Source organism: Brassica napus, chromosome C4 (assembly GCF_020379485.1).
Source record: "Brassica napus cultivar Da-Ae chromosome C4, Da-Ae, whole genome shotgun sequence".
NCBI lineage: Eukaryota > Viridiplantae > Streptophyta > Magnoliopsida > Brassicales > Brassicaceae > Brassica > Brassica napus.
Genome location: NC_063447.1, coordinates 3,248,999 through 3,265,789, shown reverse-complemented (window position 1 = coordinate 3,265,789; position 16,791 = coordinate 3,248,999). Strand labels below are relative to the sequence as shown.

At 38.2% G+C, this 16,791-nt stretch overlaps 3 protein-coding genes across 4 annotated transcripts; all 3 read right to left on the bottom strand.

The window, feature by feature from the left end:
• Positions 1–354: 354 nt before the first annotated feature.
• On the bottom strand, positions 355–2,239 carry LOC106433957 (ribose-phosphate pyrophosphokinase 4). The gene is made up of 7 exons (XM_013874796.3): positions 1,953–2,239; positions 1,401–1,716; positions 1,224–1,319; positions 1,076–1,144; positions 868–996; positions 686–785; positions 355–593 (listed from the first exon to the last, which is right to left on the bottom strand). The coding sequence occupies exons 1-7, from the start codon at positions 2,135–2,137 to the stop codon at positions 463–465; spliced, it is 1,026 nt and encodes a 341-aa protein (XP_013730250.2). The 5' UTR covers positions 2,138–2,239; the 3' UTR covers positions 355–462.
• An 8,206-nt stretch (positions 2,240–10,445) lies between these two features.
• On the bottom strand, positions 10,446–11,553 carry LOC106433953. Its single transcript, XM_013874792.3, has one exon. It carries the CDS (start codon positions 11,551–11,553, stop codon positions 10,627–10,629), a length of 927 nt encoding a protein of 308 aa, XP_013730246.1. The 3' UTR covers positions 10,446–10,626.
• On the bottom strand, positions 11,520–16,495 carry LOC106433951 (protein MEI2-like 2). 2 transcript variants are annotated; one of them, XM_013874790.3, is made up of 13 exons: positions 15,766–16,495; positions 15,195–15,251; positions 14,996–15,106; positions 14,478–14,896; positions 14,248–14,406; positions 14,054–14,170; positions 13,824–13,975; positions 13,618–13,697; positions 12,741–13,533; positions 12,330–12,414; positions 12,183–12,251; positions 11,923–12,108; positions 11,520–11,838 (listed from the first exon to the last, which is right to left on the bottom strand). In XM_013874790.3, the coding sequence occupies exons 1-13, from the start codon at positions 15,782–15,784 to the stop codon at positions 11,728–11,730; spliced, it is 2,358 nt and encodes a 785-aa protein (XP_013730244.2). In that variant the 5' UTR covers positions 15,785–16,495; the 3' UTR covers positions 11,520–11,727. The 2 variants fall into 2 exon arrangements, with proteins under 2 accessions (XP_013730244.2, XP_013730245.2); XM_013874791.3 differs by having other exon boundaries at positions 12,741–13,530.
• Between the last annotated feature and the right edge of the window lie 296 nt (positions 16,496–16,791).

The window sequence follows — 16,791 nt, the reverse complement described above, 5'->3', positions numbered from 1 at the left end:
TCCAAAGGTTTAGGATTTAGGATTTAGGGTTTAAAGTTTAGAATTTAGGGTTTACTATTTTGCTGACGACGTTAAAAAGTTTTTTTTTTTTTTGTAACTACTATTTTTTAAAAAAAATTTAAAACATAATATAATTTAACAATATTTTCTTTTTTTTTCAAATAATTTTCTTTTTAAAAGATATCGAATTTGAAATAATGAAATTCTATTACTTGGGTGAATCTCTTAGAGGATGAACCCAATAATAACTTTATTTTTTTGTTAATTCAATAAAATTTAAGTTGGGTCGAACCCGCAGGCCTCTAAATTTTTTGATTGATCAACAAGAAGTCAAGAAAAGTGTACGAGGTTCAATAAGTCTCTAAACAAAGTGATATATAATTATTTCATAAACTGATCATCTCTTAATAGTACAACAAAACAACAAGACAAGCAGCGAGCAGGCTTTTTATCTCTATTACTTCAAATCTGTAGAGCATCAGCAATGGATCCCGCGAGGCTCAAGACTTCGAAAGGAGCTTTGTTTCCTATGGACTTAACCGTCTGTGGACAAGAATCTGTGATCCAGAAGTAAGCAAACGCTTCTTCTACTCCTGATTAAGAGACAAAAAAAAACAGTATAATAAGACTCAATTTTAAGGATAGAAGAAGAGAGAGATGAACAATTGACAAAGTCAGTAGTTACCATTGTTCTTGTGAGTGAAACGCTCCCATGAGCTATTAGGGAAGACACCATGAGTTACATAAGCACTCACCTTCGCTGCTCCATGAGCTGCCAATACTTTCTGTGTAGAAAGTTTTAAATGAGTTTGAAGATTGTGATAGTTAGATGCAAAAATGCAGGGAGATGGTAGTTCAAGACGATACCTGGCACTCGATGAGTGTACCACCAGACTGCACAAGATCATCCACAATAACAACGTGGCAACCAGCAGGGTTACCTTCCTTCAGCCTAACTATTCTCTTATCGCCTTCACGAACCTTTGTGCACACCACCTGAATCATTGATTCAACATTGAGTCTCACTCACTATCAAAGGTTCAAGATTGATAAAAAAACATCAGAGCATACAAACCGTGGGGTACTGATCCAACAGCTTGTGGAAACGCTTCCAAGCTCCATCATCCGGAAACGCAACTATGACCTGCAAACAAAAAAAAAGGAACCAAAATCAAAACTTTTCTAACTTTCATTATTTATCATCTCCAGCTAATGAAACTAACTTTCTCAGTCTCAGGAATCTGCTGAAGACGCTTCGTCAGCAAAGGGATCCCAGTCTCAAACAAAGGAAGAACCTGATCAGCAAAGTAAAACCTTTCCTGCAAAACACACACAAGAAACATTATTACACACGTCACCAGAAAACTACTATCAGTCACTAACAGGCTAAAACCATATACCTGTAGAGCGTGAATGTCATAGATGACTACACTAGTCGGACCACCACGCGAAATGGGGATGTTGGAGACAATCCTAGCCATGGTGAAAGCAGTAGCCACGTCTCCTTCCTCCTCCATCCTCTCAAAGGAGCCGGTGGGGAAGAAAGGCAGCACCAAGGTGAAGGAAGCAACGAACAGGCGAGGGAGCAAGTAAATGACAGAGATCTGCTCGAAGATAACCGCAGGAGAGCTGAAGGAGGCAAGGAAGGCCACGTGTTGGCCTCTGATTTGGTGTGCGTTGTTGATAAACAGATTTGGGAATCCATCAGCAAAGCTCCTGAAACAAAAACATAAAACCAATGAACAAACTCAACCCCAAGGATGAGGGCTTTGAATACATAGAGCCTTTACACACAATAAAGTTATGATTTTTTGGGCAGAGTGATTCAAAGTTTCACATAAAGTTATGATTTTTTTGGCAGAGTGAATCAAATTTTCACATAAAGTTATGATTTTTACTTAACCACAAAGCTATGAACTTTATTGAATGGGGGGAAAGAGGGAGACTTTTACCTCCAGTTGATGGATTGGAGAGTGATGTGGTCAGATTCGGCGGCGATGTTGCGAGCGAGTTCTTCACACTCTAAGCAGTAAAAGAGATGAACTTTCTTCTTCTGTAGTTCAGACACGATGGCTTCCTTACAAATCTGGTTCTTCTCCATGAAGATGTTGTTGTTGTTGGCTGCGTTCTCAGACATTGAGAAGAAGAAGAGTCCGAATGTCTTTTTGATACGGAGAATCTGATGCACACCAGAAAAGGGTTTAAGGGCTTTTTTTTCCAAAATATCTTATTTTTGTTGGTCCAATGTATCCAGGTAATACGCAACTTGACTTACCAAATTAAAAAAAAAAAATCACTAAAACCTTTATTTTCATATAATTTCATTATTTTTGTTTGTTGCTTCGTTTTTATCACTTATATTTATAAGTAAAAACTTTCATTAGTGTTTCAATAGGATACAGTAAAACTTGTCAGACCAACCGCATGGAAGAGTCTTAGGAGAGGTTCACACGCAAATCGAAAAAAAAAAATTATTATAATAAACAATAACGAAGACTTCGTCTCGCCACGCTCTTTCGGCATAAATCCGGGTTGTTACTGTTTAGCGGGCCCCTCGCCACGTGACAGTCCGCTATTGGTCAGTTTATTTTTATTTTTAAAAAAAAAAAATCAAACAAAAAATAAAATAAAAAAATAAAAAAAATTCAAATTATGAACCCCAGGGTTCATTAATGCACTTGCTCTTAGAAGGCATTTAGGGAGAAAAAGTTATTTTATTTTGTTGGTATATTTGAAAAAGAAAGAAAGTTGACTAGAGAATAGATTGTAACTTATAAATTGGTGTAGAAAGAATATATGAAGCGAAGAATTCGGGTAACTTATTAAGTAACAAAGAAAATACAATCCATGTTAGAAATATGAGAGAAGTGTTGCTTTGAAAGTTGTGTCTTTCTCATTAGCTCTCACTATCAATATATAGTGGAGGTTCCAAGGGTTTACAACAAAGAAGAGTATCTACACATTTATTACATATTGACCACAAATATCTAGACTTGGTCAAAGCTCATAAATGCTCCGGTTGAATGAGTCTTCATCTTGACTAGTCTTGGACGGATGAGACGAACCGGAGACGGGTGTAGACGGACCGGATAGTCTGGTCGGATGTAAACCTCCCTGATGGTTAATGGCAATCCACATATCCATATCATGGATTTATAACACTCCCCCTTGGATGCCATAACCATATCGGGCTTGTAATGTGCTAACGTTGCCTCATTAAAACCTCTCCCGGAAAACCCAAAACCCAATGTGGTAAAAAGGGAAACCAAGGACAGGAAAAAGAGTACAACACACATTACTCCCCCTGATTTGGACATCACTGAAGGTCCTTGAGTCTTCGCATGCCAATCTGCTGCGTAAGCTTCCTGAATGTGCTGGTGGGAAGTGACTTGGTGAAGAGGTCGGCTGAGTTCTCACTTGACCGGATTTGAGTGACGCTGACCTCCTTGGCTTTCTGCAACTCATGTGTGAAGAAGAACTTGGGTAGTATATGTTTGGTTCGGTCACCTTTGATATACCCATCTTTGAGTTGAGCAATGCAGGCTGCATTATCCTCATATATGATGGTCGGACCATTGTCCTCGACCATTCCACTATCTGATCGGATGTGTTGAGTCATAGACCTCAACCATACACACTCACGACTTGCCTCATGCATGGCTAAGATTTCTGAGTGATTTGATGATGTGGCTGCTATAGTTTGTTTCATGGAACGCCATGATATTGCAGTACCACCATGAGTGAACACATATCCGGTTTGGGACCGAGCATGGTGTGGATCAGATAAGTAGCCTGCATCAGCAAAGCCTACTAAACCATCTTTGGTTTCATTGGTATAAAATAGACCCAAATCCTTAGTTCCTTGAAGGTAACGTAGGATATGTTTAATTCCATTCCAGTGCCTCTGGGTCGGACATGAACTAAAACGGGCTAGGAGACTCACGGCAAAACATATATCTGGTCTAGTGTGGCTAGCCAAATACAGTAACGCTCCTATGGCACTGAGGTAAGGCACTTCTGGACCCAGGACATTCTCATTCTCGTCCTTAGGACGAAATGGGTCAGTGTCCACTCCAAGGGACCTCACGACCATTGGGCTGGTCAATGGGTGAGCCTGGTCCATGTTAAATCTCTTGAGTACTTTTTCAGTATATGCCTTTTGATGCACAAGGATTCCTCCTTTTATGTACTCAAGTTGTAACCCCAAACAGACTTTAGTTTTACCTAGGTCTTTCATTTCAAACTCTTTCTTGAGATATTCAACTGTTTGGGCGATTTCCCCAGGGGTTCCAATGATGTTCAAATCATCAACATACACTGCTATGATAACAAATCCATTGTTTGCAAACTTCTTTATAAAGATACATGGACTGATAGGGTCGTTCTTATAGCCAACTTTGGCAAGGTATTCGCTTAAGCGATTATACCACATTCGACCACTTTGCTTAAGTCCATATAAGGATTTGTTCAGCCTTATGCAGTGTTCTTCTCGAGAACCTTTATTAGCTTTGAGCTCAACACCCTCTGGTAATCTCATATATATTTCGTTATCCAGTGGACCATAAAGGTATGCGGTTACAACATCCATTAACCGCATATCCAAATTTTCTTTGATGGCCAGACTTATTAAAAATCGAAATGTAGTTGCATCCACCACAGGGGAGTATGTCTCCTCATAATCGATGCCTGGTATTTGTGAGAATCCTTGTGCAACAAGCCGTGCTTTGTATCTTACAATTTCACCATGTTCATTTCTTTTCCTCACAAATACCCACTTATATCCCACTGGTTTAACATTATAAGGTGTCCGGATAATCGATCCAAAGACATTCCTTTTCTTAAAAGATTCTAACTCCACGTTTATGGCTTCTTTCCATTTGAGCCAATCTGATCTTTGAGTGCACTCTAGTATAGACGTGGGTTCATGATCCTCATCTAAGTCCATAACATCAAGGGCTACTTGGTATGCAAATATATCATTGATGTCGACATCTTTCCGGTTCCATCTTGTCCCAGACATTAAATAATTAATTGAGATCTCATCATTAGCACCTTCAGTACCATGAGGCTCGGCGTCCCGAGTCTCATTGGTTGGTACCTTAGGCATGGCCATTTCGGCCTTGTCTGGACAATCTATGACCTCGGTTTCTTTTGCACCTTTCTTTAGTTTCCGAGGTCTTTTATCTTTGGAACCAATTGGTCTACCACGCTTAAGACGTGCTTTAGACTCTGTAGCCACTTGATTGTGTCCATCTTGGACATCAATACTTATTGGTGCATTACAAGCTGGTATATAGGACTTAGTCACTCTTTTCGGGTCAGCAAAGGAATCAGGCAATTGATTAGCTAGCTTTTGCATATGAATTATTTTCTGGACCTCTAAATCACATGATTGAGTCCGAGGATCTTGCCATGATAAGGATGTTTGATTCCATACAATTTCTTTTCCCAGCTTGTTATTTTCTCCCCCTAATGTTGGGTACTCTGATTCATCAAAATGACAATCAGCATATCTGGCCTTAAATAAATCTCCAGTAGTAGGCTCAAGATATTTAATAATGGTTGGAGAATCAAAACCAACATATATTCCCATCCTCCTTTGAGGTCCCATTTTTGTTCTCTGTGGTGGTGCAATAGGGACGTACACAGAACATCCAAATGTTTTGATATGGGATACGTCTGGCTCATGACCCGAGAGTAATTGGGATGGAGAATATTTATGTTCACTGGATGGCCTTATGCGTATTAATTCAGCAGCATGTAATACCGCATGTCCCCAAGCTGATACTGGTAGCTTCGACCTCATGAGTAATGGTCGAGCAATCAACTGGATTCTTTTAATGAAGGATTCGGCCAATCCATTCTGTGTATGTACATGTGCCACGGAGTGTTCCACACTTACCCCCATGGACATACAGTAATCATTAAAAGCTTGGGAACTGAATTCACTTGCATTGTCAAGACGTATAGTCTTTAGTGGAAAATCTGGAAAATGGGCTCGCAGTCTTATGATCTGTGCCAATAGTCTTGCCAATGCTAAGTTTCTAGATGATAATAGACAAACATGCGACCATCTGGTCGATGCGTCAATGAGGACCATAAAATATCGAAATGTCCCACAAGGTGGGTGTATTGGTCCACATATATCACCATGTATTCTTTCCAGAAAGTTTAATGTTTCCTTACTCACCTTTCCAGGTGATGGCCTTATTATTAATTTTCCTTGTGAGCATGGAATACATGTAATGCTCATAGGGATAGTTATCCTATCTTTCAAGGAATGGCCAGTTGAGCTCGAGATTATTTTGCGCATCATGGATCTGCCAGGATGGCCAAGCCTTTCATGCCATTGTTTAAAGGCTTCTCTGAACTCATTAGGAATTGAAGTGTTAGCCTCACTCGATTTTATATTGGCACAATAGAGGCCTATTGATATAGCAGGGATAGTCTCTAGGACTTTCTTATGGCCTTGGGCATTTTCATAAATCAAGAGGAATTCTTTCTTTCCCTCGCCCCTAGTTTCAACATGTAGATCATTCATGCGAATGTCTTTGAAACTTAACAGATTTCTCTTTGATTTTGGAGAATATAATGCATTAGAAATTTCTAAATGCGTGCCTTTAGGCATCACTAAGTGGGCCGGGCCATGGCCTTCAATAAGGCTGGCCGTGCCTGCTATAGTATTGATATTGGCACTCTTTAAAATGAGGTTAACAAAATATCTTTTGTCTTTTAATATAGTGTGACTTGATCCACTATCCACTACTAGCTGGTTCTTGTCTTCTTTCATTTCTGAAAAATAGACAAGAGTCAACACCTTAGATATTACATAAGGTTTAAAGTATGTTTTAATGGCTTTGTTTTATGTTCTTAATAATTTCGACTTTGTATAAGGCATATATAAAGTAAGAAAAACTTTATTTCATAAATAGAATTGCCAAAGTCATAGAACATAAAGCCAAATCAAGAATTCAAAATGCAAAGACAAAAGCAATATGATATCGAAATCTTCATATTCAGCCACTTGTAAGGAGGTCTGAAGTCTCAAAATCCTCATGACCATCTCTGCCATGGGCTTGATCATCCTCATGGTCCAGATCATTCTCATTATCATAATGGACCAAATTTGCCTCAGAGTTCTTGCCCTTTATGCTCTCCTGGTAGAGCTTAACAAGGTGTTGGGGAGTTTTGCATTTATTAGCCCAATGATTGGTCATCCCACAACGATAGCAAGCAGATTTGGTCGAGCTCGAGCCATGGGTTTTGAAGTCGGACTTATACCCACGGTTAGCTTGATGACCTCGGCTATAGCCTCGGCCTCGGCTGCGACCAAGATGGTCTCGTGGTTGAAATCCACGGCCACGTGGTTGAAACCCACGGTTACGACCTTGCCATCTACCACGGCCTCTCATGCGACCACAATATGACTCTCTTGGAGTCTCATCTTTTGGCTCTACGGCCGCATGTGCCTCAGGCAATGCTTTAGCACCAGGAGGCCTTAGCTCACTGTTCATCATGAGCAACTCATTGTTTTGCTCAGCTAGCAACAAACAAGAGATTAAGGCAGCATAAGTGGAGAAACCCTTCTCTCGGTACTGTTGCTGAAGCACAACATTGCTGGTGTGGAATGTGGAGAATGTTTTCTCCAACATATCAGCATCAGTAATAGTCTCACCACAAAGTTTCAACTTTGAGACTATTTTGAACAAAGCCGAGTTATACTCTTCCACAGACTTATAGTCTTGGATTCTCAGGTTTCTCCAATCATAAAGGGCTTTTGGCAATATCACAGTTTTCTGATGATTAAATCTGGTTTTCAACTCTGTCCAAAGTTCCAGAGGATTCTCAATTGTGAGATACTGGTCCTTGAGACCTTCAGCAAGGTGATGGCGAATGACAACAAGTGCCTTGTAATTATCCTCGTCTGATGGCTCAGTGCCTTCAGTGATAGTATCACCAAGGTTTCTGGACCTTAAGAGGATTTTGGTATCAAGCTCCCATTGGAGGTAATTATCTCCGGAGAGATTGAGGGAAGCATATTCAAGGTTGTTGATTTTCGACATCTGAATCAAATATCCATAAAGGAGTAAGGATTCATAATATAATTCAGGATTTGAATTTATATGCCAAGGAGTTTGATGATTTATAATAATGATGGTTTATTATGCATTTTATTTTCAGAAAATATTTTATATGCATTAAGATAAAATTTTGTCAATCAATACGGATGGATTAAAATGCATCATGGACAAGACAAATAACTTTTATAATGTTCAAGATATTTGTAAACCAAAGTAGATTTTCAAAATCGGTTATAACTTGGTTTATAATTTCGAATAAAGAAAATGTACTAGATTTTAAATAGAAACCGATTTTGTCTAACTATATGCAAACAGTGTGAATCATTTTAGATGCAAACAACATGAACCACTTCAGACGCACTAGTATCATCATTGCTAAAGCTATGCGAACATGTATGTTTGGTTTCAATTATGTGATACCTATGTCCAGTTTTAACAATATGATAGTTGGATGCATGCAAAGGTCAGTTCATGGATGATTCAAGTTCGATCTAATGATTTACTAAATGATACTATCAGGCATACAAATGATCAGTTCATAATTTATTCATAGAATCAGGTTCAAGGATGAAACTAGATCAAGTTTTATTTTAACTAGCAAACTATGTGATCAAAATTCAGTATGATATAAAATCTGTTCATGGTTGGTTTAATTAACAATATGATCAAATGATTTCAAATGATTTCAACCAGATTTTATTCTACCTTATGACATATCAAGACTATGGCTTATAAAACTTTAGAAATAATTTTCAGTCAAAGATATGCACTTAATAAATTCAAACAAGCATTTATAAAATCGATTATGCATTTATAAAAATCATAAAAGGTTTTTAAAACTTTGATAGTTACAAAATAAATATTAATAGTCAAGGATATGCAATGAATGATTTTAATTTCGATTTTATTGGTGGGTTGACTGATTTTAGGAGATCTGGCCGAAAATGGCACAGCAAGGGATTGATGGAATTTTGTTTTGGCCAGATTATACACTTATGTTTATCACATCTGGTAAAATGGCCAAACAAAAGGATTGAATCAAAAGGTTTAAGCTTTCTCTAATAATTTTATGATTCATAAGTTTTTATAAACAAGATTCATGTAGATCTTTAGGTATTTTGATAAGTTTATAAGTTTTTAGAGAAACATAAACCTTTAGAGAATTTAAAGTTTTATGGATTCAAGATACTTTTAGAATCAAGTTTCATATGGATCATATGGATCATAGAAACAAGATCAATATTTTAAATCCATAGATTGTTTATAAGTTATGGATTCATATAGATCCTAGATTTGTTTCAGATATAATGGTGTTCTTTAGATTTCAAGGTTTTGATTTGTTTACCTTTTTCACCACAAGAATCTGAGAGGACCACCGTGAGAGTTGGCCGGAATTTGAGAGAGAGAGGAGTTTTCCGGCTGAGAGAGAGAGCTGGCCTGGTGGAGAAGAGGCTGAGCGCCGATGGAGCAAAGGCTGAGCACCGGAGGAGCTGGCCGGAAAGGGAATCGCCGGCAGAGAGAGATTTCTTAGGTGGAGAGCACAATCGTGCTGATAACGTGTTAGAAATATGAGAGAAGTGTTGCTTTGAAAGTTGTGTCTTTCTCATTAGCTCTCACTATCAATATATAGTGGAGGTTCCAAGGGTTTACAACAAAGGAGAGTATCTACACATTTATTACATATTGACCACAAATATCTAGACTTGGTCAAAGCTCATAAATGCTCCGGTTGAATGAGTCTTCATCTTGACTAGTCTTGGACGGATGAGACGAACCGGAGACGGGTGTAGACGGACCGGATAGTCTGGTCGGATGTAAACCTCCCTGATGGTTAATGGCAATCCACATATCCATATCATGGATTTATAACAATCCAAGTTTTGACGTAGTTCATTCATGATGTTTAAAACTTGATTATACAGCAGTTTCAAATTAAAATTTGATTAGTTTGAATGTGAAAGTAACTTATTCTTCCATTTAAAATTAGGCTCTACTAAATCTCGAAAGTGTTGTTGGAAATCAGTGATGTAATTAAGAATTTATTGACATTTTTACACTAAAAGTTTCCAATTTAAAAATATGATTAGTTAGTTATTAATTATATTTCAATAAAAATATTAGAGAAAACATGAGTATATTTTCTTAGTAAAACAATTTAATATCGCCAAGATATAACCATCAAATATATATTTTTATAATAAGGTTGATAAAATTATCAATTAGAATATCAATATAGTACAATTTTATAATTTCAATAAAATAATAACTAATGTTAAAAAGGAAACTTTTTTGTGTTGGGCAGGGCCTTGGCCCGTTTAAAAAAAATTGTAAGATATCCTAGTCACCAAAACTGGACTCTGATAATTAACAAACCAAACTTATAAATCCTTTATTTATCCTGAAAATAAGTCATTTCCACACCAAAAGAAATGGTTGAATTATATACACTGAATAATTTAATTACACGTGGAGCCATGTGTGCTCCAACAAGACCGCACGAGAACCAATCATGTTCATGTCTCAATCATCATATCCATTGTCATCTTCATCTTTTTAGCTCACGCAACACATCCTGACGTGAACCACACGCACCACTCGAAGCGAGATCCACCGTCTGATCATCCCACCTAAGTCTCATCCCATGGTTCAGCCTTCTGATGAAACCCTCGCTACGTCTTTCACAGTAATCCAACCACCTAGCCACATTCACAGACTCCTTATCCTTCCAATAATACCCACCTAACTCATCAAAACGACGACGTACGGCTAAATACTCCACTAACCCGGCGACAAGCTCCGGCGAAGCCCCTGATGACTCGTCTCCCCATAGCCAAACCTTAACCATAGATCGTCGCAATGCTGCTTCCACGTCATTACGAAACTCACTTGTTTTCATTAGAGATGAACTTAAACTGATCACATACTCTCCATTACTTGCATTAGAAGTTACCGAGAACTTATCGCTTCTGTTTCTGTAGAACCGTACGGTAACGTGGTTTACAGGCTTCCGGAGACGACGAGGAACACCGTCGTAGAGAAACCTCTCCACGAAGAAGCTCGTCTCGAGCAAGAGCCTCACCGCGGTATCATCAGATTCGAAGAAAAGAGAAAATCTCTTCCCTGAAGGAGTTTCTTTAGCTTCGTTGATGATGGTTATGGAGAAGCCTTTTGATGCCTCGTGGTTTGCCCACAATGAGATTGCTCCGATGATGATAACAGAGAAGATCCGTGGAAAGATACCTGAATCTGAGTCTTTGGTGGCGGGTTTGGCTAGGAAAGGTTGAAGAAGAGTCTGATCCGCCATTGAAGCCATAGAGAGAGAGAGAGAGGTGTAACGGTTTTGTAATGGAAAGTAATTGAGAGAGAGACTTATAACGAGTTTGTTGTAATGAAACTCAACTAAACACTGATCATGTCGTTCACATGGACAGGAGGATGTACACGCAAGAGGATAATATATATATATACACATTAGTCACAAAGAGAAGGTTCCAAAATAAAAGTAATTAAAATAATAATAACGTGGAGGAAGAAGCAAATCTTGATACTGTACATATATGTTTCTTCTACATCATCGCTCGATCTGTACACTTACCTTTGAAGGTGGGGTTAGAGTTCTCAGCTACTGGCTGGTTTTGGTTGAGGTTTAGAAAGACTCTTCTTCTACAATGTTCTTGGAGTTAACGTTCTTATCCGTCGTGTAAGACCAATCTGGATCAAGCGCGGTTATGTTCCAAATGCTTGAAAAAGGCTGTTCCTGTATGATCCATAGATATGAGGTGAAATCAGTGGACTCAACTGCATATGGAAGGAAACTGAGAATCTGAATTTAATAAACTACCTGATCATTAGCGTCTTGACCATCATCATTGTAGTGAGAGACTTGTGGAAACAGATGCTTACCGTCCTTCATAGGACTTGGATTCTGCATGTATGAAGCAAGGGCTGACTTTCCTTGGATCTCTGCATATGCCAATGAAGCAACTTTCCCACTGTTGAAATTTTCCCATACTTTACCACTGAAGGTCTGCAGAAACAGGCATAAAAACATTACTAGTCTCGACCAGCATATTAGACAAGAGCAGTTTCCTAAATCAATACCTGCTGGAAGGGAACAATGTGAAGTGGAGAGACCATGTTGACAAAAGCATAACCCATGTTGCAATTATTCTGTATCAATAAGAAATGTAAGATCGTCAGTACGTTCTCAAGTGATTACAAGAACATCAGGAGTTCACTCTTTTATACCTTAAATTCTATAGGTAAGCAAAGAAAGTCATAGTCTCCCTTGTGCTTCTCGTCAATCTCAGCCACCAGCATCATGTAAGTATACCTTACAAAACAAAGCATTTGAGAGTTAAAACCAATGTTCAAGAAATCGATAAGCGGTAACTAACCCCTTTGTAAACAACTAGCTGGATTGTTTAGGGCCTAGGCGGGGACGGATTTTTGAATTGTACTAACATTATTGCTTGATTTAACATTCAGACCGATTTAAATTGATTTCGATCAATTTTAACTGATTTAGAACGGTTTAAACTGATTTAAGTCTAAATCGGACCGTCTAGACAGGCGCCTAGCCACCACTTAGACCGATTTCTAGAACATTGGTTAAAACATTGCGCAAATATTTTAGATTGAGATCAATAAAAGGCTTACTTGTTTGGGATGTTCTTAATGATTAATGTAGTCCGAGTATCATCTCCAGTAGCAATTCTATCCAAGTCAATATGATACCGCCCACCATCTGTGAGCTGAGTCTCAAAGTGTGTGATCCTACCTTGCTCAGCAAAAGGTTCATGTCTTACTGATTGTAATCCTCTACTCCCACCAAAAGGAATTGTTGGTAACAAGGACATGCCGGAGCCAGTGAAGTTCACACCAACGTTGGCTTGTCCATGAGCATTGGTATAGCTTTTGTTGATTCCCATATCTCCAAATCCAAGTGGTAACAGAGAGGAGGTCTCTGTGTAGCGATTCATATGGGTATTAAAATGACTGCTTGAAGGAGCAGAGCCAACATGATGCTGGTACTTCCCAAGTAATGAACCTTGCCTCTCAGCAAATGGAAAACCATGCTTAGATGATGATGATGATGAAGCACCAGTGTAACCAGGATAATTGAAATGCTGAGGAGGGCTTCCCCACCGATAACGGTTATCAGAAGAAGTCCCAAATCCTGAAGAGTGTGGTGGAGCTATAAACCTCATGGAGTTGGAAATTCCACCTCCTATATGCTCTGGCAACGAATGAGGTTGCCCAAAGGCAACGTTGTGCAACAATCCTTTATTCAGAATAGTTTGGTTTGGATGGTTTAATAGCCCTTGGTAGCGAGAAGGCTGGTGACCAGGGAGAATCGAAGCCAATCCAGGCATATTACCTAGACCGTGTGGCCTCGGAAAGGTATGAGAAGGAGAGCCCTTCACAGGACTACCAACTGGCCAGTTACCTGCTAAACAGATTGAACAATCACTCACTAACCAGTGGAGAGAAAGAAAAAAAATGTTAAAAGAAAATGATCAATATGAGATTTCACCTGGTGGAGAATTAGCTACTTGATTGAAGAAATTTGCAATTTCGTTTCTGTCCAAATCTTGACTTGTAGACGGCACCGAGCTGCATGCAAATAGTATTCAGTTAATCGTGTACGATGTTTTTATTTAGAAAATATACAAAATTAAATGTTAAAACGACACTTAAAATGAAACGGAAGCAAGGAGAATAAAGTTTCAGGGAACTCACACTCGACGAGCTCCACCAGGACGGCTAAGTTCGAGCTTTATACATTTACCACCAATCTCGCTTCTGTCCAGTGCTTTTAGAGCTGACTCTGCATCTCTAACATCATAGTACTCAATGAACCTGTGGAAACTCCTGTTTGGAGTTTCTCTAATCTGCTTTTACAAGTCAAGAATTAGTAAGTAGATGGTTTGGTTTGCACATTTGAAGCCACAAGCAAAACAAAAAGTTACCTCTCTTATTTCACCATGGGCACCAAACAGCTTAAGGAGCTCATCGTTTGATACTGTTGTGTCCACATTAAATATCACAAGCGTCCCTTGGTTCATATCCTTCTCTGAAGGATTTTCCTGTAAACAGATGGTTACAAAAGTGGTAAAGAAAGCTGAAAAAACATTAAATCCAGAATAGTTTTCTCGGTTCATACTTTGGGAATGGAGAAGTGAATGTCTAATGTCCTCTTTCTTAAGAGAGTGTTCTGTAGTGCACGCATTGCAGCATGAGAAGCTCGGATGTCATAGTAGGATATCATTACAAAACCTCTGCTTTTGCATGCAGTGTACAAGCTCCTGATCTCCCCAAACGGCTGGTGACACAAATAGAAATCAAATTAGCCAAGAGCAAAGCAAGACTTGATACAGTAACAAGTTCACATACCTCAAAGAGAGCGGTTAACTCTGAATCCTCGACACTGCTGTTGATGTTCCTCACAAATAGTGTTCTTGAAGGATGCTCACCGTTTGGATGTTCTACTGAAACTCTGCCAGATGTATTGGGGCGTTTACGAGGAACAAATGAATTTGCAGCACCGCTATCAACAGCATGATTCTCTTGGGATTCAACATCCAGTTCCATACCCCCTCCAGTACAGAAAACATCACACTCTTCGAGTTCATCAGGCAGCCCGTTGAAATTAAGCTCATCAATGAGGCCGGGAAGGAGCTCATTTTCATCCTCGGGAAGCAAGGTTTCTAAAGAATCAGGTTCAACATCTTCTTCCAAAGAATCATTCTCTGAGTTTCCTACGCCAAGTTTATCATCAAGTGAGAGCCAGCTATCTGAATCAGTCATGTTCACTGCAAGTTTCTCAAAAGAAAAAGAGAAATATATTAGCAAGTGTATTCAAGTAAGTTAATAAGTTTAAAAACTGATCACTAACAGAAGAGAGGACATACGGTTTTCATGAAGAAGTGTGGGCAATGAGCTTGAGAACATGCTCAGATCACTTGCACTGCCTCTATTAAAAGTTTCAGTTGATCTAAGCTCCAAAGATGGCATGTCTAAATCTAGCATAGCCAAAAGATCAGATGTATAAATAAAAAATGTAATAGACAGCTGAAATAACGGTAGAAACTAGAAAGCATGTTTTGGTACCAGCAGCAGAGAGTGAATCCTTTGGTTCTGCCTCCATCTTTTTGGAGTCACCACCAACTGCAAAAAAAAAAAACAATAATAATAACTGTTTATTGAGTTATGATATTTGCATCATAAAAGCTACTTGCTAGGGAGGATCATTAGCTCTCAATAAACGCAAGATACTGGTGTTTCCTCATTCAGACATAAACAAAAGCTAAAAAAAAAAAAACAGTCAGATGGAATATTACAAACAGGAAAGATAATTCAAGGAGGCGACCATATGACTTCTCGGTTGGTCAACTCGATGAACAACAATTTAGAAATTTTTAGAGACAAAACATTATTAGACAGGAATCATCTGTGTAATAAACTCAAAATTCAAAAAGCTCGTAACAACCCAGAAAGCTTGGAACTTTTCAAACTCAAGGACTAGATGAGAATCAAGTTGTTGTTCTGTCTAAGATCATCATCAGTAAGAGAAAAAAAAAACAGAACAATCACAATCAAACTACATATAGCAAAAAAAAAAAAAAACAGAGCAATCACAACCAACCGATTGTGGAATAAGAGAAAGAAGTTGAAGTAGTACCTGCGATGGAGGAAACCATGAACAAACAAACAAAAAAATAAGAAAGCTTTGGAGAAGAAGACGATCAAAGTAAACAGGAGGAGAATCGGAGAAGCAAAGAAGAGAGAGAGAGAGGGTATGTTTCTGTTTCGTAGAAGAAGGGGAGTTTATTGCTTACACTCTTCCTCCTCCTCCTTCCGTTGCCGGGAAAATTACACAAACGACCGAGAAAGAAACCGAATTTTTTTTTAATTTTTTTTTAATTTTTATTTTTTCTCAGAATGAAGCAGAGAGAGAGACCAAAACAGGGTATTTGTGAAGTTAATGACAATAATTAAGACTACTAATTACTTAATTAGAGTCTATACTTAAAAGTTCGTCGTCACGCCAAGTGGGCAACCGTTGACACGAACATAAACCAGTTACTTGACATTTACTTTGTTTATTAAACCTCTAAATTTTCATTTCAAGAAATATTGATATGTTGAATATTTATTACACAAAAAGGAGAATATTTATTACACGAAAATAAATTGTGGTCCAATGTTTTTGATTTTCTAAACAAATATTCAAATTGGTCTTTTAAGTTTTAACTCATGTGGTCATCATATGTACTGACACGACATCAACATTCATTCAAAGCCGACAATCATCTACAAAATATTTATATTACATGTAGCATGAATAAAATTCATATTCTTACTCTCTACGTGATTAAACCGAGATTCTTAGACTGGGGTTCTTACCAAGAAATAAGAAACTATTTTTTTTTAACTTTTAACTAAAAAAGCAAAGAACCGGTTCTTAAAGTCATTATTTAAGAACCGGTTCTTAGCTTTTTTAGTTAAAAATTAAGAAATAGTTTCTTAACTTCCGCTAATAACCTCATCCTAAAAACTCCGGATTAATCATGCTCTAAAGTATCAAATTAACCAGGTTAATATCATAATATCATCATTATATGGTAAGAATTTCAGATTTTTGTTCGGTTGTACTTTAAGGGTTTTTAGTTTCGTGAAACGTTTTAGGCTTATCTTATTATATAAA